Here is a 23,052-nt window from a genome sequence, read left to right on the forward strand (position 1 = left end):
GCCCTGAATAAACCATTGTATCTGGCTGTTATAGAACTGGAAAAAGACTTTCAAGTAGAAGCCTCTATCCTTGCCTATTGTCGACCTAAGAAAGCCTTGGACAGATGCTATTGCCCCTTCATCTGGTGGTCAATGCAGAAGGCATGGATTGATGAGTTGTTTGAGACCATACAAGCCATGTACAAGCATGATCTCAATATGTTGATGCAATGAGTATAGCAATGAATTTAGTGTACAGCTGAGCATTCACCAAAGACAAGTCCCACCCCGTCTTCTTTTTCTCATAGTCCTCAAGGACATAGCAGAGGAATTTAAGTCTGGTGCCCTTAGCAAGACCTGAAATGCTGATCAATTTTTTTCTCATAGCTGAACTGTTAGATGAAATCAAGAGGAAATTTCAGGTCAGAAATCAAATAGCCTTATCATTAATTTAGCTAAGAGCAAAATTCTAATGAACTGTACACAGACAAATCACAAATCCCTTCAGGGAGATAGCCTTGCTCAAAATGTAGAAAAGGTGTTGGTAGAAACTCCATACAGTGTATCCAGTGCAAGTTCTGTACACATAAATGGTGCAGTAGTATCATGGGAAAATGAACAATTCAAGTAGACATTCTGTGTGACAGATATGCAGGTAAAATAATTACTAAGTGTGTACAGAGGAGAGACTCCCTCAAATGACAGGGGTAATTCTCAGAAATAGTAATCAAATTCTGTTATCCAGGCCACCATGTTAGCAGTGGAGGACGAATTTTGGAAGCATAATTGCTAGAATAAGAACAGGCCGATCAAAGTTAAGGGTACCAGCATTTTCTGGGAGTAAAGGGTGTCTCCCTTGGAGTCATCATCATCATCATCATCATCATTTAACGTCCGCTTTCCATGCTAGCATGGGTTGGACGATTTGACTGAGGACTGGTGAAACCGGATGGCAACACCAGGCTCCAATCTAATTTGGCAGAGTTTCTACAGCTGGATGCCCTTCCTAACGCCAACCACTCAGAGAGTGTAGTGGGTGCTTTTACGTGTCACCCGCACGAAAACGATACATTTATAAATTCGACCTAAAATGCATATACATATAATACATAGACATTTTTTTTTTATATTTATAAAATATAAATATATATATATATAAAAGTATATGTAAACACAACCCATTTTTATGTGTGTATATATATATATATATTTATATTTTATGAATATTAAAAAAAATATTCATGTGTCGATATGTATTAATATATGTATGCACATTTTAAGTTGAATTTATAATTGTATGAGTATGATTGCCCAATTTGAGTTCATATCCCAATTCCCATCTTTTGTCTTGGGTTCAACCCAAGCACTTCTTCAGCAGTTCTATATTTTACATAAGAAAGAACAATAATATTACATACATATATATATAGTTTACAGTAGTTGTGTGTATATATATATATATATATATAACATTATTGTTCTTTCTTACGAAAAATATAGAACTGCGTGGGTCGAATGTAAGACAAAAGATAAGAATCCAGATATGAACCCAAATTAGGCAATCATCAGAAAAGCACATTTTATGATGCCTGTGTACATACAGCTAGGCTACATGGCAATGAAACATGAACTGTCACTAGAGATGACATGCAAATGGCTTGAAACAAATGAAGCTAAGAGGTTCTCCTGGATGGGTAATGTGAATGTATGACAGAGTGGATGCATATGAAGTGTTTGCTGGACAGCATATTGTGTGATGCATATGAAGTGCTTGAAGGGCAGCTACATAAAGAAGTGTTTGTTTCTACTGTAAGATGGGTAGATCCCAGAAGACATGGGAAAAAGTGGTGAGAAATGGTTTTCAGACATTAGGCTTTATAGAGAAAATAGTAAAGAACCAAGATTTCTGGCAGTTTTCTGCCCTTCAGAAGACATGTGAAGCTTAGTAAAGTCTTGACCATCCGTACATACAAGCATGCCCTTTACAGCTATGCCCCACCATGTCCTCTCTCTGCTGAGACATCCCTGTCTTGCAAGCATATACACGATGGTGTCACATAAAGGCACCCGTTCCAGAACCACTAGAAATGATCATGCCAGTGTCAATTACAAGCACCCATGCTGTTGCCACATAAAAGCACCTGTAACAGTGCCACATCAAGAATACATGAGACACTCCATAAAGTGGTTGCCATTGAGAAAGGCATCCAGCTATAGAAACTATAATAAAATAAACAATTGGAGCCTGGACAGTCCTCCAGCTCCTGTCAAACATTCCAGCACATAACAAAATTGAGAGCAGACATTAAATGATGATAATAATGTGATGATCATGATGAATTATTTGCTATTTTACCACAAACCCTCACAAGAATGGAGAGTTTTCAAATTTCGATGTAGAAATGAACAGAAAATACTATGACTTCAGCAAAATATAATAAATCCAAATAAATTCACTGAAAAATAATACTTACTTTTCTTGAGTTTCATCAATTCTTCTGCTTCTTTCTCTACCATTTCTACAGAATGTAAAATATTATATTGTATTTTTATATTATTATATTATATATGTGTTTATATATATTATTTTTTCCATATTATCATATTTTTATTCCATATTTATTTCGTAACAATGAGCGAAAATGAGATGATTCTAAAGCATGAAAAAGCTATCGTCTGCTCACGATTCGTAAAGTAATACTTCAGTTATTTCCGGTTAATCTCACTTTTAAACGATGTTTGTTAAATACGTAGTGGAGGTGCAATGGCCCAATGGTTAGGGCAGCGGATTCGCGGTCTTAGGATCGCGGTTTCGATTCCCAGACTGGGCGTTGTGAGTGTTTATTGAGCGAAAACACCCAAAGCCCCACGAGGCTCCGGCAGTGGATGGTGGCGAACCCTGCTGTACTCTTTCACCACAACTTTCTCTCACTCTTTTTCTCTGTTTTTGCTGTACCTGTATTTCAAAGGGCCAGCCTTGTCACACTGTGTCACGCTGAATATCCCTGAAAACTACGTCAAGGGTACACGTGTCTGTGGAGTGCTCACCCACTTGCATGTTAATTTCATGAGCAGGCTGTTCCGATGATCGGATCAACTGGAACCCTCGACGTCGTAAGCGACGGAGTGCTGAAGAAGTTACATACGTATGTGTTTGTGTACGTCTGTGAGTGTATGTGAGAGAAAGGAAATCACACATGTATATATATATATATATATATTGATAAGAAGGACAACAAAAGAAAGTGACCTCGATATTACGTAAATAGATATATATATATATATATATATATATATATATATATATATATTATTTATATAGATAGGGTGATAAATTGAATATTAATTCAATCTAAAACCAAGTGGCCTAGCATATAAGAAAATCTGAAAATTCAGAAAAAATTGTATTACTCGTGTATAAGGGATGACCACTAGGTGGACATCCAATATGCTAGAAAGAGGTCATCAACGACCCAACCACAAAGAAAAATAATGGAGAACATTTCTGGAGAACATTATTTTTCTTTGTGGTTGGGTCGTTGATGACCTCTTTCTAGCATATTGGATGTCCACCTAGTGGTCATCCCTTATACACGTGATATATATATATATATATATATATATATATATATATATATATATATATATAGAGAGAGAGAGAGAGAGAGATGCAGACGTATATATACATACACACACATATAAATACACAAACGTACATTAATGAAAATTGACATGAATCCCAGTAGAGATATTAATTCACCAAAGATGTCATTGAAAACAATTCATTATATATTTTGATAATTTTTGGAATCCAGATATTTCCCCCCAGCATTAGTGTATTTAAAGGTTCAGTTATTCTTTCAAACAAATCTAACCTTACCATTTGAACCACATAATCCCTTAGATCTATCCCTTAATAGTTTTGCACAACAATGCTTACAATGTTCCTAAGTTTGATAGATTATCATAATTTTTAGTTGGATCATAATCAAATGCTGCATTTTTAAATGATATAACAGAAGTACCAAGTTCAGCGTATCTTAATCTTTGCTCCATAGTCTGAGAATTTATCGTCACAGTGTCTGAAATTCTAATTTCCTCTATTATTTCTTGTGACAATCTGTTTTCTTCCCTAATTTCATTCCTTCTTTGAAATGAGAGTCTTCTCCATCTTCTTCTTAGATACTCTCGATATCTTGCTCTTTGAATTTCTCTCACATTTTCACTCATTTCATTTGGTTTTCGGCCTTTTCTTGCTGAAGCATTTAAAATTTCCTTCTATCGTTATTTATTACACTTATATTATTATTGTTGTTTAAGCTATTAGTTGCATCATTTAAGTTTTGGTCGGTTCTAACTTGAGTAAGAGTTACTTGCTTCTCCATACGCTGAGAATTTCTTGCCACAATGTGCAAAATTCTAATTTCTTCTCTTATTATTTCTAGTGTCGAATTTTCTCTCAACACTTGGTGAGCCAATCTGTGTTCTTCTCTAATTTCATTCCGTCTTTGAATTGAAGGTCTTTTCTGTCTTAGTCTTTGATACTCTATTTCTAGCACATCCAGATTCCACTTCAGATGGATTCTTCGTAACTGACAATGTGAACACTGGAGAGTGTAACAAAGACTTTAGAAATGTACTTCAACTTAATGTTGACTTGAGACGTCGTATTTGGGAAGAGTTCGAAGGTTAATAGCTAGTTGTCAAGCAAAAGTGAGATGATTCTAAAGATGATTTAAAAGCTATCGTCTGCTCACGATTCGTAAAGTAATACTTCGGTTATTTCCGGTTAATCTCGCTTTTAAACGATGTTTGTCAAATATGTGTGTGCGTCGTGTATGCACGTCTGTGAGTATGAGAGAAAGGGAAGCACACGTATATCTATCTATATATATACACGTGTATATAGAAATATACACACGTGTATATATATATATATATATATATATATATATATATATATATATATATATACACATATGTATACATACACACATATATATGTACACAAACGTACATTTATATATAAACTATATATATGTGTGTGTGTGTGTTTATGTATATATATATATATATATGTATATATGCAGGGTTATTAAAAAGAAAGAGCAGATTTCAAATTTATTTTTAAAACAAACGATAAGAGACGCAAACGCATTCTACATATTTCTTAATAGGGGGAAGGTTTAAAGTTTATCACTGAGCATGATCAATTGAATTAAGCCTTAAATAAAATAATATTATAATTTTGTTTTAATGTTTCATTTTGTTCATTTTATTTAAATTTGTATAAGTTTCATTGTGTAATCCCTTAGAAAATGGCGACGCAACAAGAAAAGTCTCTGTGTGTTGCAATTTGACAAATGCGAATCGATTGTGCAAGTGCAGCGTGAATATCGCGGCCAATTCAATAAAAATCCACCTCGTTACAAGCAAAATATTGCTCTCTGAATTTCTCATCTTTTCCACTCATTTCATTAGCATTTTCTTGCTGTGACATTTAACATTTTTCTTGTATCATTATTATCAAATTGAAGGAAAGGTAATTTTTCAGATTAACACCCGCACAATCTTCACTAGGGTGTTAGAGTTAGGGTTTTAGGGTCAGAGTTAGGGTCTTAGGGTTAGGGTTAGGGGTAGTGTTTAGGATTACGGTTACGGTTAGGGACGGAATTCCCCAACCCAAACTCTAAAACCCTAACCCTAACCCTAACCCTAACCCTAACACCCTAGTGAAGATCGTGCGGGTGTTAATCTGAAAAATTACCGAAGGAAAAGTTCGTGCGCTATGTTAAAATAATGCTTTTTTTTTTTTTAAATATATTTTTGTGGTGTGTTTTCATTCAGGTCATTCATATGTTCAATGGTGACTTACTGTTGAAAAGTACCCAAAACTTGTTCATCGCGCTTTATTTCAACAAGACAAGGCAAAGCCGAAAAATGACCAAACCGCATACCACCAGAAAGACCAGCAACATGACTGAAGAATTGGACGGTGTGGAAGCTCTGCCACATCCAGCTTATAGTTCAGACGTTGCTCCATCTGACTACGGTCTCTTCTGATCAATGCAGCACTTTATGAAAGGTTGCCGATCTAATTCATTCGATGAAGTTGAAGAAGCCTGTCAAGAATTTTTCGATTCAAAGCCGAAGGATTGATACTTTGAACAAATCCGAAAGCTTACAGATCGTTGGCAGATGGTCGTGGAAAATGATGGTCTTTATTTTGAAGAATAGTTGTTGTTTTTTAATAAATTCTTGCAAAAAAAAAAAAAATCATTATTTTAGCACCGCGCACGAACTTTTCCCTAAACTTACGCTTATATTATTGTTGTTTAAATTATTAGTTGCATTATTTAAGTTTTGGTCGGTATTGATGAAAGGGTTACCATTATTATGCGCTGTATCAATATTGATAGCGTAATTTTCTAAAACAACACAATTTTTAAATGAATTTGTATCGTTTGCTTCCATGACAATCATTATATATACAACTTAAGTTATTATCGTTATTGATAACATGATTTTCTGAAGTGACACCACTATTAAATCAAGCTATTGCCTGCTCACAGGAAGGATTTGGTTGGTATTTCTAGCACATCCAGATTCCACTTCAGATGGATTCTTCGTAACTGACAATGTGAACACTGGAGAGTGTAACAAAGACTTTAGAAATGTACTTCAACTTAATGTTGACTTGAGACGTCGTATTTGGGAAGAGTTCGAAGGTTAATAGCTAGTTGTCAAGCAAAAGTGAGATGATTCTAAAGATGATTAAAAAGCTATCGTCTGCTCACAATTCGTAAAGTAATACTTCGGTTATTTCTGGTTAATCTCGCTTTTAAACGATGTTTGTCAAATATGTGTGTGCGTCGTGTACGCACGTCTGTGAGTATGAGAGAAAGGGAAGCACACGTATATCTAAATGGAGGGAGAGTGTTGTGGTATTTTAGTTTGATCCACAAAGCCCTACACATGTGACATAGGAAGATCAGAATGGAATGATTAGTAAACTAATGAGGTCAGAAGAGAACTTTTCATTCTAGATTAGGCAAATATATCCAAGAATGATCAAATCTGTGAATGACAAATGGACAACATTTTGTTGTCTCCCTCAAACTTCTATAGTTCACAGGGAAAAGAAACAGGGAGATTTGCTTCCATTTCTTGTTAGTGTTCTTCTCTTTCATGCAACAGAAATTACAATTTTGAAATAAATTCTTTTCCTAAAATTTTAATCCTTTATATTTTTCCCACACACTTCTCTTTTCTCATGAGATATGGTATTTCAAGAGACAGCTATTCCAAAATTTTACCACAGAATGAATCCTCAGCATGTAGTAACACAAAATTAACAACTTCATTGTTTGAACGGTTGATGTTCCTGGTTTTGTGGAGTAGTTGTTGTTAGGTGCACTGCTGAGTAAGACTTTTAAGTTATATCTATTAAATATATTTCTATACATATGGTTCTGTGTAAAATGTTCATCCACTAATCTAAGGAAGATGGAGGCAGGATGCTCATCTAAGGTTTACAGTGAATGTAAAGTGAATAATTAATTCCACACAAAAGCTGTGGCCTACAAAGCAGAAGTGGCATTGACCAACACCAACAGAGTGACAAATATACAGAAATATGTCTGGGCAATGCAGGCCCACTTTGAAGCCAAGCTGAATAATCACAGATACTCTTTTAGAATCCAACAGATGCACAACATTACAACTTTAACCAGCTATATACAATGATTCAAAGAGGAAGCAACACCAAACAAAATCAGCTGGAAGTTGTTGGAACAGTTTAGGTCACGCCTCAATGGAGGTAAAAGATGCAGTCTCTTGGCAGAGAAGAGAATCATTCTAAAAAACACAGGTCCCACAATACAGGTGCTTTCCTAAACTCAAAAAGCAAAATTTTTGGACTCTCACTTTATTAACACAAATTCTTTTGATGACATGGTCATACCCATTTCTGACCAACTCACCAGCAGTGCATAGTCTCTTTTATACTGGAAGAACATAGACTCTAGGCTTACTCAGTGGTGATAAAAGAAATGGAACAAAACATATCGTTTTTCAGTAAGGAAAGAAGAGTTGTTTTCATGGATTGATTTTAGCCATGGGTGAAGTAAGCTCTGTGTGTGTGTGAGTGTGTGTGTGTGTGTGTGTGTGTGTGTGTGTGTGTGTGTGTGTGTGTGTGTGTGTAATATTTTTGAGTGCCTGTGATGATCTGTCTGAATGTCTGAAGTAGCCCGCCTTAGTTGTCTGCCTTCTGTGAGTGTTCGAGGTGATCTATCTGGAAGCTAGGACCAAAATTTTTATTGTAGGGTAAAAAGGGTCAAATTTTAGATAATCTAAGAAGCCATATCATGCCACAGGATCAAGCCGATTGGTTGATTTATAGGTCATTTATGTGAAACTGTAGTAGCTCACTCATGATACCTAACTGAATATCTTGCAGTTGGGGTTTGAATCCCTACAGAAATTTAACATTTGTTTCTTCTTGGAGAATTTTTCATTCAGATAATAGACAAATGCTTTTTTAAAAGTAACACAGTCATTATATAAATGTAATACATATATCAGCTGTGGGATATATAAGCTAGGGAAAGAAGTGCAGTGAGATAATGTAATCTCCCCACATAACTGCATGCATACTGTAAGCAAATTTTCCCAAATTTTTAATATCAGATAGTGAAAATTTGGTTTGTTTTCAAAATTTTTGTTATTGGTTTTAAATTTTGGTACAAAGCTAGCAATTTCAGAGGAGGAAGTGAGTTGATTATATGAACCCCAAAGTTGAATTGGTCTTTATTTTATCAACCCCCAAAAGATAAAAAGGCAAAGTTAACCTCAGCAGAATTTAAACTCAGAAAGCAAAGATGGCTGAAATGCCACTGTAGCAAGCATGTTTGCTCTTTGCCTGTAGGTATCCATATTTTGTCTTTTTACCTTTAGGTGCCTATTTTGGTTCATCATGTGATGGTCAAGTCCATCTAGTTTTATGTGAGCTGTCCACTCCTTAACATGATAGACCAGTCACGCATGTCAACATCAGCTATACAGGGAAAGTTTTTCACACTAATTCCTCAGCATGGTGGCTCTCCACGATGGAGTTCAGATCTTCAGCATGAGAGCAGTTTTTTTCTGCTTTGCAGCCTTAATGTGGAGAGAATTAGTCGGGAGACTTTCTTGTCATCATGCTTTGTGTTTTTCCCATGTACCTCAACATGAACAAGAAGCACAGTGAACCTATGTATTTTAGTTAACAGAATTATCCATGTATACCAGTTGCTGTATTTTCTTTTAGTGACAAAATTAACTTGTCTTCATATTTCTTGAAATTCTTTATCATGACTCTTGTTAACCCAGAAGATTATGATATTACCAGGGCCTTAGCCACTTGCATCTTTTTCACTACACTAAACCACTAAACATTTTGCTCGATATGCAAACAATTCTGCCATCTCATTCCTTTCAGTGTTTTATTATTAGTAACACTTATTGTGCTTACTGAATTTATGTTCATGCGGCTCCCTAGCATATGGTACTCAGTTTTCCATCCATTATAAAGTCTATTAGATGCAGGGTATCTTATATTTCTCCAACTCTAGTACTTTTTCGACTCAATGATTGTACCATGTGCTTCCAGCTTCAAATCCCATTTCTGGCGCAGTTTCCTGTGTATAACTTTTACAACCTGGTCATGCCTCCATTTCTTATATTCATCATGTGCCCACTGGGGCACTCTGCTACAATGTGTGCCACTGTCTCATTCCAAGTTCCACAGGCTCTCCATATATATTTTTTCTCAAGTTGTTTGTTATTATGGCTTATAATTACCTCTGCCTTAGCGAAGGCAGAAGTATTGTTTTCAGTCGCTTTTGTTTGTTTGTTTGACCATGAACATGATATCTCAAGAACTTTCAGGAATGTTTGGCCTCATGACTGGCACAAACTGATTAAATTTTGGGATTGATCCAGTACCAGACAAGGATTCTTTTTTACTTATTTTTCCAGTTTTTTTTACTTAATTTTTGAGAGATGTCAGGTTCATTTTTAGTATTCTCGTTTGTGAAAGTTGTCAAGTTTATTTCAGATATTCTCATTTTAAAAACCATCTCTGGCTAATCATTAAGAGGACGTTGGTGTTTCCTTGTTATTATTATCTTTATTATTATTATTATTATTATTATTATTATTATTATTATTTATTATTCAAGCGGATGGACGTGTCTCCCGAAGCTCTGTAAGTTGTTGCCGTTTTTACCCGGAAATCTTTTGAAATCTGTTTTAAATTTTATATATTGTTGTAGCCAAGCCGACTAGGTTCTTGCGGAGCTAGTCGGTTAGGCGAGATTTCCCCCATTTAGGGGTGAATTCTTCGTTTGAAAAACTTCCATTTTCACATTTCACACGTATCATATCTGAAAAATGTCGGAAAAAAAAATAACAAGCTGTTCTCTTCTCTCTGCATCACTCCCCGACAAAAAGAATGACGGGTCAAGTCTTTTTTCACCCCGCCCAGTTAATGCCATAAAAGGCAAAATGCCAGTGAAAAGAGCAGCCAGCTGTTCTCTTCTCTCTGCATCACTCCCCGACAAAAAGAATGACAGGTCAAGTCACATTCCACCTCGCCCAGCTGACGCCATAGTGGACAGTGTTCCTGATTCAGGTCTGTTTAACAGACTCTCTGCTGCTGACTTCCCAGCCCTCACCTCCACCATTGCTTCTACACCGGAGAGGGAGGAGGAAAAAAAGAACAAAGAAAACAAAGTAAACAACACGAGCAACAGTACCAAGACCACAACCAGTAGCCATTGTAACGGTTTCGCCTCCGCAGCTAAGCAGAGCTCAGAAGAAATCCAAGTGACAATGGCAGAAATAAAGAATGCCAAGGAATTGTTAAGAAGGGATGGCAATAATGTCTTCCTTAACACTCCACAAGCATTAATACAAACAACGAAAAGAAAAACAATAGTATACAAGGTATTCAATACAAAATACCAAAAGATGGAGAATGCTACTCCACAGAGATTGGAGTTAGCTCTAAAGCCGATATGGGGCCAAAAAAGCTTCGTAACCAAAGGGAAGCGCTTTGGAACAGTGGAAGTGCGCTTCCCAACGGAAGAGGATGCCATCCGGCACTCTACAACACCGTTAAAGGCGGAAGAATTATTACTCGTGCCGACATACCTTGGTCGACGTGTGACAGAAATAAAAATAAATCATGTGCCACCAGAACTGAACATCTCCTGGCTAGTGGCAGCTATGCTCTTCGACATTGAAGAGACTGCCACTATCCTAAAGGTGAACAGAGTAAAAAAAAAAACTGGTTGGGCATGGAAATGCATCTCCTTGTTCAGATTGAACAAGATAGCATAAATACCATACCCGACGCCATAAACCTGCCGGATGGCAGTAGAATACACATTGCAGTAGAGGGGCGCAGACCAAAGTGCTACCTCTGCAGCAGTGAAAAACACCTAAAAAGAGACTGCCCCATCTACAAGCAAAGAATGGAGGCAGACAAAAACAGAAAATTGCAGCAACAACAACAACAACCAAAAGCCTCCACACCACCAACACCATCACCACCAACACCATCACCACCAACACCATCACCACCAACACCATCACCACCAGCACCACGAAAAGCGACACCACCATTTCCATCCATCACCAAACCAACACCAACACCAACACCAAGAACCTCCACACCAAAAAAGATAACAGAACCAGCAACAACAGAAATTGTAAAAGAATCTTCACCAGATCCGACCAGCTCGGATTGTGCGAACACTGATAGTGAAAAAGGGAAGTGGCAAACTGTACCACCAACAAAAAAACGAAAAAGAAAGACAAAAGAAACAATTGACAAAGAGGGGAGGCGCGAAAAAGGTGAGCTTCCCAACATCATCGGCAACAACAACACACACTCACAACAAATAGCAACACCTTCTCCACTGCAAACACCAGCACTCCCACACACCACAAACGTAACAGCCATCAACACAAAAAATGAACACCTATTAGACTTTTTAAAAAACAATACCAATGCAAACACCACAAATTTCATTATACCCCTACACAACGCGCCACCAGCACACATACTCACACTAAAAATAACCCAAGAAAACTATAATAAAATAAAAGAAAAGTTTCCGAATGATGTTGGGTCGCTAGGGAGAAGCTTCTCCCAGAGCCTTTATCAAAATTTAGTGGAGACACCCACACGAAAACATAGGGGAGCCACCCCACCAGAAAACAGTAAGTAGAGCCTTTTCTCCTCTAATACTTTCCTTTTTTTAAAAAAAAAACATGGTAATTCTCAGAATCGGAAGCATAAACGTGAGAGGCCTCGGGTCGCCTTGGAAACAAGGTCACCTGTTGAACGACCTGAGGCTTTACAGTGTAGATGTAGCAGCCATTAGCGAAACCAGGCTCTCCAACCCGAAGGAACTCGCAGCCCTTTTTGGCGGGTACGAGATTTTCCTATCTCCGTGTCGGCCGGGAGCGGGCGGTGGAGGTACTGCGGTGCTATTTCGGAAAGGCCTAGACTTGAAAATAAGGGCAGTCTTCCTGGATCCGGAAGGTAAGTTGGTGGTCCTGGACGTCGATAGTAGTGATGGCGCTGCTTTCAGACTGCTGGCTGCCTACGCTCCGACAGGAGCAGGGCAGTCGGATTATTTCAAACGTCTGGAGGTTTTCCTAGGTACTTCTCGCACTTTAGTGCTAGTTGGGGACTGGAACGCTGTCCTAGACGAACGTATCGATAGGGTGGGTGCGGGCGCATCTAATAGGAAAGGGGGATGCAAGAGCCTCGCCAACCTGCTCAAACGCTTTCAGCTGTCCGACAGATATCGACTAGACAACCCGAGTGTGCCAATGTGGACTTGGACTAATCGCATCGGGTCGTCTAGATCGTACTTAGATAGATTTTTCTGTAGGCCAGCGGATAAGGATAGCATAGGGTGTCCACAATTCAACATAGTCGGCTACACGGACCACAAATTCGTGATCTGTACGGTCGACTTAGATAGGCTCCATAGACAAGGCCCCGGTTACTGGAAGCTAAACACGTCGACAACGGCGTGCAAAGCCTACAGAGACCGGATTAGTTTATTAGTTAAGAGGGCTTTAACCGGGGCAATCATCAACAACAACTGGTGGTTCACCCTGAAGCGGGCAATTAGAGCAGAATCAATTAGGTTTAGTAAGACTCTAGCTGTAGAACGTAAGAAAACAGAGCGGGATTTAGTTAACAAACTAGACGAGGCTCTTGGGACAGGCATCGCAACCGACGTGTTAGCAGCGAAGTTGGCCCTCGACCAACACTTTGATGCCAAGCATGAAGGCTGCGTTGTCAGAGCTAAAGCACTTTCGGTAAGCGGGGAGGGGACTAAGGCCGCTCGATGGGCCCGCGTAGTTGAGGCGAAGCGTGGCAACAGAGCGACCATTCGGTCTTTGGTGGACCAGAACGACTGCGAGATTTCGGGACCGAAGCAGATGTGTTCGGCCTTTCAGCAGCACTTTGCTCAATTGTTCGGGACAAACGGTAGGACGGACGACGGAACAGATTTCGGTGTGTACCTAGACGGCCTGCCGCAACTCTCGACCAGCGAGGCCGAGTGCTGCGAAGGACCGATATCTGCCTGGGAAGTACGGGAAGCGATGAAAGGCTGCACGAGAGGTAGATCACCGGGTTTGGATGGTCTGCCTTACGAGCTTTATACGTCAATGCCAGACTTGTTTGCGGGCGTCTTGGCAAACGTCTACTGCAACTGGCAACAAAACGGGAGAATTCCTGCTTTTGTTTGTCGGGGAGTGGTGGCTTTGCTAAGAAAGAACCCAAACAAGGGGGACATTATAGGGAACTTTAGGCCCATCACTCTGCTCAACACAGAGTTGAAGATCTTGGCCAAGGTGCTAGCCAAGAGATTGGCGCCTGTCGTGGGCAAACTGATCTGCAAGGCGCAGACATGCGCTGTGCCGACTAGGTCTATCCACGACAACCTCCATCTCATGCGCTACATCATAGAGAGAATGGGTAACGAAGCTGGCGCGGGTGGGGCTTTGATCAATTTAGATCAGTCTAAAGCCTTCGATAGGGTCGACCATCGATACCTGGCAGCTGTTCTCAAGGCAGCTGGTTTCGGTCCGGTCTTCCGCGGGTGGATAGCTGCTTTATACAGCGGCATCTGCTCGGTCATACGGGTGAACGGCCATCTATCGGAACCGTTCAACATCTCGCGTTCGGTTCGCCAAGGGTGTCCTCTCTCCTCCCTTCAGTATGTATTGACTCTCGAGCCATTACTGCGGAAGTTGGAGGCTTTGAGGGGCGTCCCGCGTGATCTGGGATGTGGAAGGAGCGTTTCTGCCTATGCCGACGACGTTACCGTGATGGTGTCGAGCCACAGGCATATTGACCTGATTGGCGAGACACTAAACGAGTATGAAGCGGTGACAGGTGCGAAAATTAACGCGGAAAAGTCAATGGGCTTGCAACTAGGCACCTGGAGGGGCAAGTCCATGCCGTGCAACAGCGTCGTAGGGCGCTGGACAGACGGACCCGTTAAACTGCTCGGGGTCTGGTTCGGTCCGGACCTCCAGTTGGAGAAAAACTGGGAAGAAGTGACGAACAGGGTGGCCAACCTCACCCAGAAATGGGCTGAGAGGAAGCTCTCTTTGAAAGGTCGAGCGGAGGTAGCGAATGCGTACATCGCATCCGTCATCTATTACCGTTTGACCGTCGTCCCTTGTCCCGACCGCTGGTTAACCAAGATGGTACGCTTGCTCTTCAACTTTTTGTGGAAGGGTCAGGTACCACTGGTCAGGTGCTCCATCTGCTGTCAACAGCCGCTGAACGGAGGCCTTGGCATGCCGTGGTTGCTAATGCGCAAACATGCGCTCAGGCTACGACATCTCAGGCGCTTCCTGGACGGTGAACAGGTGTGGTCGCCTTTCGTCAGACGCGATTTTCCGCAGCTCGTTTCTTTAACAGAGCTGCAATCCTGGATCAAACGTAGACCGAGAAAGGGCGCTTGGCACCTCGAGTGCCGCCAAGCTCTCACCGCCCTCAGTCGGGCGGGCAGTGCGATCGGTAGTAGATCCACTCTAGCTTTCTATAGAGGGTTAGTGGGAGAAAAGTGCGACGACGTTCTCGGGGAAACTCTAGGCGTCGAGGATAATCAGCTAAGCAGTCTGTTCAGGAGAACTTTCGGGCCGGGGCCCATGGATAATTTCCAAAGGTCCCTCGCCTGGCAGTGCTACCGAGGTGCGCTACCTGTTCGAGATAAACTCTACCGACATGGAAGTGCCGTCAACCGGGCCTGCCCGAGGTGCGCTCAGGACGACGAAACCGTTCTGCACGCACTCGTCCAGTGCCCGAGCATTGCTGACCTGTGGGTCTATATCGAACAGCTACTGTCACGTGTAGGACGGATCCGGCTATCAGCTGGATCCATCGTGAGAATTGACCCGCCGACCTCCTTTAACCAGGAGGGCAAGGCAATTTTCCTATGCCTAGTGGCTGTAGCGAAAGAGGTGATATGGTGGACCCGTTTGAAAGGGTTAAAGACAGACACTTTCCTCTTTGGCCAAGGCCTCATCAACTTTTTCAAGTTCCACTTGAAAAGGAAGATGAGAGTAGAGAGGGAAGTGCTGTCTCATAGCAAATTCGTTGAAAGATGGGTGACTGTTGGAAAAATGGCCAGTATAAACGGACCAATTCTGAGAATACACCTGTAGAAAAAAAAAAAAAAGGTAATGTAAAAGGAGAAAGGGCTCTATACCCCTTTCTTATTTTTTCTGACCAGGCTCCCGTGGTTTTATGGGTTTTTCCACGTGTAACCTTTCCTTTTTCGAAGCGCCTCCCCCTTTGGGAGTTCTACTTATTTATTTATCTATTTATTTATTATATCTTTCTTTGTTTTCTTCCTCTGTGTAGACGAACTTTCCTACCTTTTCGGACAAAACCTTTTGTAACCTTCGTCCTGTCTTTGTCCTTATATGTCTTTAATTGATATTAGCCCTTGTGGCCAATAAAACGAATTAATTATTATTATTATTATTATTTCATGTCTGTTTTCCATGTAGGCATGTTTTGGAAGCTTGTGACAGATGCTGGCCAACCAGAGAGCATGGTTTCTACAGTTGGATACCCTTTCTAACGCCAACCACTTTACTGTGTGTGCTGGGTACTTTTCATGTGGCACTGGCATGAGCACTTTTTATGTGACGCCAGCACAAATGCTTTTTACGTGGTGCCAGCACGGGCTGTAAAGGATCTGCCTGTATGTATGGATGGCCACAGGATTGCTTAGCTTGACATGCCTTCTCAAGCAATAATACAGAAATATAGTGAAAGAAATTAATAAAACATTTACGGAACTTCAGTATATACAATGTTCTTATGTTATTTCTTTGGAGCATATATGAAAAGTCTTCATAGGCTTCCTACTCTGGAACAATCTACATACAACTGACTATGTGAGAATCCGTCTTGTTTTAGATGGAGACCGACAACTTGCAGTGTTTGATCTTAGGACTTAATGGTCATTGCGCAACTGACTCTCGCTGGGAATTGCAATCATTTGAAACAAATGGGGACATCTGTTAGTATTAGCGGTAGTCTGGGTATAAAAACGACGCATACAGTGAGGATTTTTGCTTCAATAATGTGAGACTGTAGTTCAGTGATAACCATACGCATACCATTGCACAATGTTGGCTGATATAGATTTCTGAGAAGAATGAGTGATGGCAGCAAGCTGTGGTTGTGTTGGTAGTAGTGGTTGCAGTGTAGGCACATCAGCCCACTTGACAGAAGTAAACAAGGTGGCTATACAGAGAGAGGGCACTATACAACATTGAAGTTCAAACACATGACTTCATCTCTTACTCTTTTCTGCATGGATACACAAGCTATGAAGATGCAACTTGACAGGATCTATCTTAGGCCTCAGGCCTGCTTGCAGATAAGAGCAAAGCACAGAAGACCATGGTCCTTACACGCCAACCATTCTGTTTGTCATTCTTTTGGATGTCTACATGTGGCCACAAATAAAAGTGTTTAAGACAACCTTCCTTGTATGTGTTTTCCACCCAGGATTACTGCCAACCAGATTACAGCCTTCTTGGAAGTCATATTTAGGTGGTCAGGAGAATAAGGTGGATGAAGAATTTTTTCCCAACCAAGCTCTTCGATCTTCTGTGATGTGATCTTTGCAGTGTGGGGTAGCGCATTGTCCTGATGAAACATCATTCCTTTCCAATTCACTAAAGCGGGTCTTTTTTTATTTCAAAGCTTGGTTCAAACGCCCTAATTGCTGAAAGTAGTCTTGAGCATTGATTATTGCTTTAGGTGGTAACAATTCAAAGTGAATTACTCCTTTGCAATCCCACCAGATAGAGAGAAGAACCTTTCTTCCCATGAAGTTCCCTCCTTGATTGTGGTTGAACTTTTCCCCTTTTACCAAGCCACTGTTTATGACATTTAACATTTCAATACAAGATCTATTTTTCGTCACCAGTCACAAGTCTACCCAAAAAGAGTGAAATGAGTTTGCTAGAATGGAGAGAAGAGCAGATGTCAACTCGGGATTCGCGGTTGCTTTCAGACAATTCATGAGGCACCTATTTTCCAAGTTGTTGAAGATGATGATGAACAGGTGTATGGTTTGAACTAAGCTCTATTGCCAATTCTTCAACTGATAATGCAGGTTTTCTTCAAGTAATGCCTCAAGGAGCTTATCATCAAACTCAACTGGATGTCCTATTCGATCTTCATCTCCACTTCTGAATTTTGCAAACCATCTTCTGCAGGTTCTTTCATTCAAGCATTCTTTCCCATAAACTGAGTGAATGTTTCGAGTCACTTCGGCTGCAGAGTTTCCTTTTTTGTACTCATAAAGCATTATGTGCCTCAAATGCTCTTTGGATACTTCCATGTTAGAAAGGGTTTTAATCAGAGAAATTTAATTCTATTATTCTGTAAAATAATATTTAATTAGTTTAAATGTACATAAATGCATAAAAATAATTTTTAATTCCATTAGATATTCTAAAATACTATTAAATTTCATTCAATTTTAAAAAAAGGTAAAATCAGGCAGAACTTATGAGATGACCTGATATATAGTCAACTAGCTCCACATTAGGGATTATATAAACCAAGAATTTTCACTGGTTAATCACTATCATATAATAAGAAAGTTTCGGTGATATACTAAGGATTATTGTAGTAATATATATTATTAATATTGAAAGAAAGAAAATGGAGAAAGATGGATGTATGAATAATTTATTTGTATGATATAAAGATATTGAAATTTTTTCTAAAATAATACAAATAAGTTGTAAAGCTCAAAAAGAAATGGGAGATGCATTTGTATGCATCTTTTCAAGAAATATGTTATCCTTTGTTCTTGAAACTCTTCTCCCTACTCCCTTGGAAAAAATTTTCAGTTATTACAAAAAAAAAAAAAAAAAAACCCTCATTTTCTGAAAAGTTCGTGAGGAATGGAGGTGGTGAAAAATTTTTCTTAAAAAGATCCACCACCCCCATTTTAAAGGTTGTGTGTAAAAAAAAAAAAAAAAACGGAGAAAAGTCCAACTTATTTTGTCTTTCTGATCCGAAACTCCATCATCAGGAAACTCCTCTCCCTACCCCCTTGGAAAAAATTATCCCCACAAATTTTTGTAAAAGATTTTCTGAAATTCTACCAATTTGTGGTAGATTTTTTTGAAAATGTGTTCCAGCTGCTGTGTCCCTGTTCACTTTTGGAGTACCTTTGGAGTATCTTTTTGCCAGGAGTACCGGATGGCCAGAATTGTGTGTTGCCGTGTTTTGAACTGTCTTCCTTCTAGCTTTTTTCTCTTCTTTTTTTCTTTCTGCCTCTCTCTCTCTCTCTCTCGCTCTCTCTCTCTCTCTCTCTCTCTCTCTATATATATATATATATATATATATATATTTGAAATGTGTCAAGGCCAACAGGAAGTGGTCCAGCTTCCTAGGGTTAAATAGCAGTAGTATATTCCCTTATTGGGACTGTCACGTTAAGTTGACAGTATACAACTACTTTATATATATATATATATACATATATATATATATATATATATAGGTAATCTTCCAGTTTCAAGAGGTTAAAAAAAGTAAATAAAATACAAGGGAAATAACTGAACGTCTTACCAGTATTTATCCGTACTACTGTTTAAATCACACATGTGATTGAATATCAGTTTCTTATGAGAAATCGAAAATGCCTCGTGGAAGACCGGCTGCACAACATCTAACCCTAATCCTAACCCTAACCCTAACCCTAAACTTTTATAAAAAAAAATTCCGTCGCATGCTGTTTGTAAAAAGAAAAAAAAACATTTTAAACTTTTATAAAAAAAAAAATTCCGTCGCATGCTGTTTGTAAAAAGAAAAAAACATTTTAAACTTTTATAAAAAAATTCCGTCGCATGCTGTTTTAGAGAAAAAGTACGGATAATACTAGTAAGTCGTTCAGTTATTTCCCTTGAATATTTTTATTTATTTCTTTTATCTCTCGAAACTGGAAGATTACCATATATATATATATATGTGTGTGTGTGTGTATATTTGTGTCTGTATTTGTCTCCCAACATCGCTTGACAACCGATGCTGGTGTGTTTACGTACCCGTAACTTAGCGGTTCGGCAAAAGACACCGATAGAATAGGTACTGGGCTTACAAACAATAAATCCTGGGGTCGATTTGCTCGACTAAAGGCGGTGTCCCCCAGCATGGCCGCAGTCAACTGACTGAAACAAGTAAAAGAAAAAGAAAGAAAGATCATCGATAAGTTAACGCATGCGCTTCAGTGAATCAAGTGTTGTCTGCTCAGAGAAAACTCGGAAGATATGGTTGACGGTCATGTGAAAACAAGAGAGGGAATGAAAAGTTAAGATGTTTTTCATAGTTTTTCAAATAACTCTATTGAGATTTGACTTTTTAGCCTTGTTTTCTCTTTCTCATACGTTTTAACATAAAATGAAAACTAACAGACAACTCACAAAAGTAAAAAAGAGGTAAGATGTTTCTTGAGGTTGCACCTTCAGTACTACGTTGTCCATCTTCATGTACAATCCTTCAGCTTTCCTTTCATATAAAAACTATTTCGATACATGCAATATATTTTTAGTTTTCTCAGTTAAAGTGTAGTTGGGTCTCAAGGTGGGGGGGGGGGTACAGACCTAGTAATATGTGTTTTATAGTGGAAACAAAATTTCCATCCAAATGGCAATTACCGGACGATTTCTGTTCGAGTCTGACCGTTTTAAGTCGTAGTGGAAGCCCGATTTAGTGGAGGCGCAATGGTCCAGTGGTTAGGGCAGCGGACTCCCAGACCAGGCGTTGTGAGTGTTTATTGAGCGAAAACACCTAAAGCCCCACAAGGCTCCGGCAGGGGATGGTGGCGAACCCTGCTGTACTCTTTCACCGCAACTTTCTCTCACTCTTACTTCCTGTTTCTGTTGTGCCTGTAATTCAAAGGGCCAGCCTTGTCACACACTGTGTCACGCTGAATATCCCCGAGAACTACGTTAAGGGTACACGTGTCTGTGGAGTGCTCAACCACTTGCACGTTAATTTCACGAGCAGGCTGTTCCGATGATCGGATCAACTGGAACTCACGGAGTACCAACACACACTGGAAGCCCAACTTATGTCGCAAATAGACATATGAGTGTTGTATAAATTTTATAATTGAAAAATTTACTTGATTTTGTACATATGAATATATGAATCTACGGGCACAATAACATGGGTTCGCGGACACAATTGTACCCGCGGGCAGCGGTTTCCTCACCCCTGTTCCAATGGTTAAAAAAACATATATGCATCTCTGTCTTACAACTACATTTATATGCTATAAAATATAAAAAACTAGAAAAATTATGATTTTTTTTTTTTTGCGGTCCCACTCCCTATCCCCAATTGTTTCTATTTATAATTAAAAAATTTAAAATATTGTAGAGCCTGAGAAGATCATTGCTGCCATTTATCCAAAGTGATTTTAAAAAAGAGGTATGTAAACCATAATTCATTTTAATAGCATACTTTTCTGTTAGGATTTTTGTATGTAGACATACACGGTTTCGTTATCAGGAAACTCTTCTCCCTACCCCCTTAGAAAAAATTTTCAGTAATTACAAACCCCCTCCTCATTTTCCGAAATGTTATGAGGGAAAAACATCAGATCTTGTGAATTTTCCGAAGGCCTCTCCTCCCCCTCCCCGTTGCTTTCCCAGAATTTTTGTTTTCATATTCGGATCCTACAGTTTTTTCGATTTCGTTTCCGGGTAATAATGTCAACATTAACCAAAGAGGCTCCTCCCATGGTTTTTAAGTTTTAAAAAAATTGACCAAAATCGATCCGAAGGAGGGGGGGGGGTCGTGAGGAATGGAGGTGGTGGAGAATTTTTCTTAAAAAGATCCCCCCCGCCTCATTTCAAAGGCTGTGGGTAAAAAAAAAAAACCGAGAAAAATCCAACTTATTTGGTCTTCCGTTATCAGGAAACTCCTCTCCCTACCCCCTTGGAAAAAATTATCCGCTCAAATTTCTTTATAATCGTAGTCTATGCCGTTTGAAAGGTATTTGTATAAAATTTCATTAAAAGATACCCATTTTCCTGAAAGTTATAAGAGGGAAAAGTCAGATCAGGTGAATTTTCCGAAACTCTTCTCCCTGCCCCCTTGGAAACATTCTGGGTAAATTTATAGTTTCACACTAGACTCAATTTCCGTACTAAATTTTTCCCTGCGGTTTTTCTTTGGGTGGTGCGTTTGTCTTAACTGACCTCATAATGTGTGGAAAATGCATTTTGTCTGTAGAAAATGGAGGGGTGGTGGTGCGGCAGAACCTAGGGCAGTCTTGTATATCTTCTGTGTTTGGATCTGTGTTGGAATCGATCTGGGAGGGGTGTATATAATTTTGCTGCCTCAATAAAAAAAAATTGGCGCAGCATTTTTTTTTTGTTTTGTTTTGTTTTCTGTAGCAGAGATAAAGTAGAAAAACACTCGGAGAGCGCAGACCTCCGCCAAACCAGCAGGAGCAGCACTACGACGACGACGACGACCACTACTACCACCATATCACAATTGCCACCACAGCTATCCTACCACTATCACCACCACCACAACCACCATCATCAGCAGCATTGTCATTGCTTCCACTTCAACCACATACACTGCCATCAATGTTATGATGGTTACCTTGACATTCACTTTCACCACCACAACCAGTATAACCACTGCAATACCACCATCACACAACTAACACTATCATCAACATCATTATTACCACCATCACCTCAGCATCACCACTCCTGTTGCCATTCTAACCACCAATACTATTTTATCCTCCTCCCATACTTATCTCGACCATCGTCATCATCAACACTGTCTCTGCTTTCACCACAATCACCGTCAAAACTACAATCACCACAATCAGTTTCTTTACACAGTTGAAAATCCATTATCCGATACTCATGGGACCGAGATTGTTGCAGATTTTTGATTTTTTCCTGGTCATTCCCACTGTGTGTCACCTTGGGCAAGTGTCTTCTACTATAGCCTCAGGACGACCAAAGCCTTGTGAGTGGATTTAGTAGACAGAAACTGAAAGAAACCTGTCGTATATATGTATATGTTTGTGTGTCTTTGTTTGTCCCCCTGACATCGCTTGACAACTGATGGTGGTGTGTTGACGTCCCCGTAACTTAGTGGTTCGGCAAAAGAGACTGATAGAATAAGTACTAGGCTTACAAAGAATAAGTCCTGGGGTTGATTTGCTCAACTAAAGGCGATGCTCCAGCATGGCCACAGTCAAATGATTGAAACAAGTAAAAGAGTAAAAGAGTAATTTATGGTTAAGAAATGTAAATAAAGTTGGAAAAGGCACAGAAGTATATTTCAGAGAATGTTTAATAAAATATTCTTTTACTCAAGGTACAAGGCCTCAAATTTTTGGGGGAGGGGGCCAGTTGATTAGATCAACCCCAGTATGCAACTGGTACTTAATTTATTGACCCTGAAAGGATGAA

The 23,052-nt window shown here is 39.5% G+C and overlaps 1 protein-coding gene and 1 long non-coding RNA gene across 2 annotated transcripts in view; one reads left to right on the forward strand and one right to left on the reverse strand.

Moving 5' to 3' along the window:
• The window catches only part of LOC106867629 (uncharacterized), a 252,388-nt gene that overhangs the window by 228,021 nt on the left and 1,315 nt on the right, over positions 1–23,052 (reverse strand). The window contains exon 2 of the mRNA XM_089340670.1: positions 2,454–2,498. Within this exon, the coding sequence (XP_089196796.1) occupies positions 2,454–2,498 (45 nt within the window). The remainder of the gene's footprint in view (positions 1–2,453; positions 2,499–23,052) is intronic.
• Positions 19,852–22,129, forward strand: LOC128250444 (uncharacterized). Its single transcript, XR_008266459.2, has 3 exons — positions 19,852–20,037; positions 20,984–21,034; positions 22,006–22,129. It is a non-coding gene; the product is annotated as an uncharacterized LOC128250444 (long non-coding RNA).

This window comes from Octopus bimaculoides, chromosome 2, assembly GCF_046866305.1.
Source record: "Octopus bimaculoides isolate indiv1 chromosome 2, ASM4686630v1, whole genome shotgun sequence".
NCBI lineage: Eukaryota > Metazoa > Mollusca > Cephalopoda > Octopoda > Octopodidae > Octopus > Octopus bimaculoides.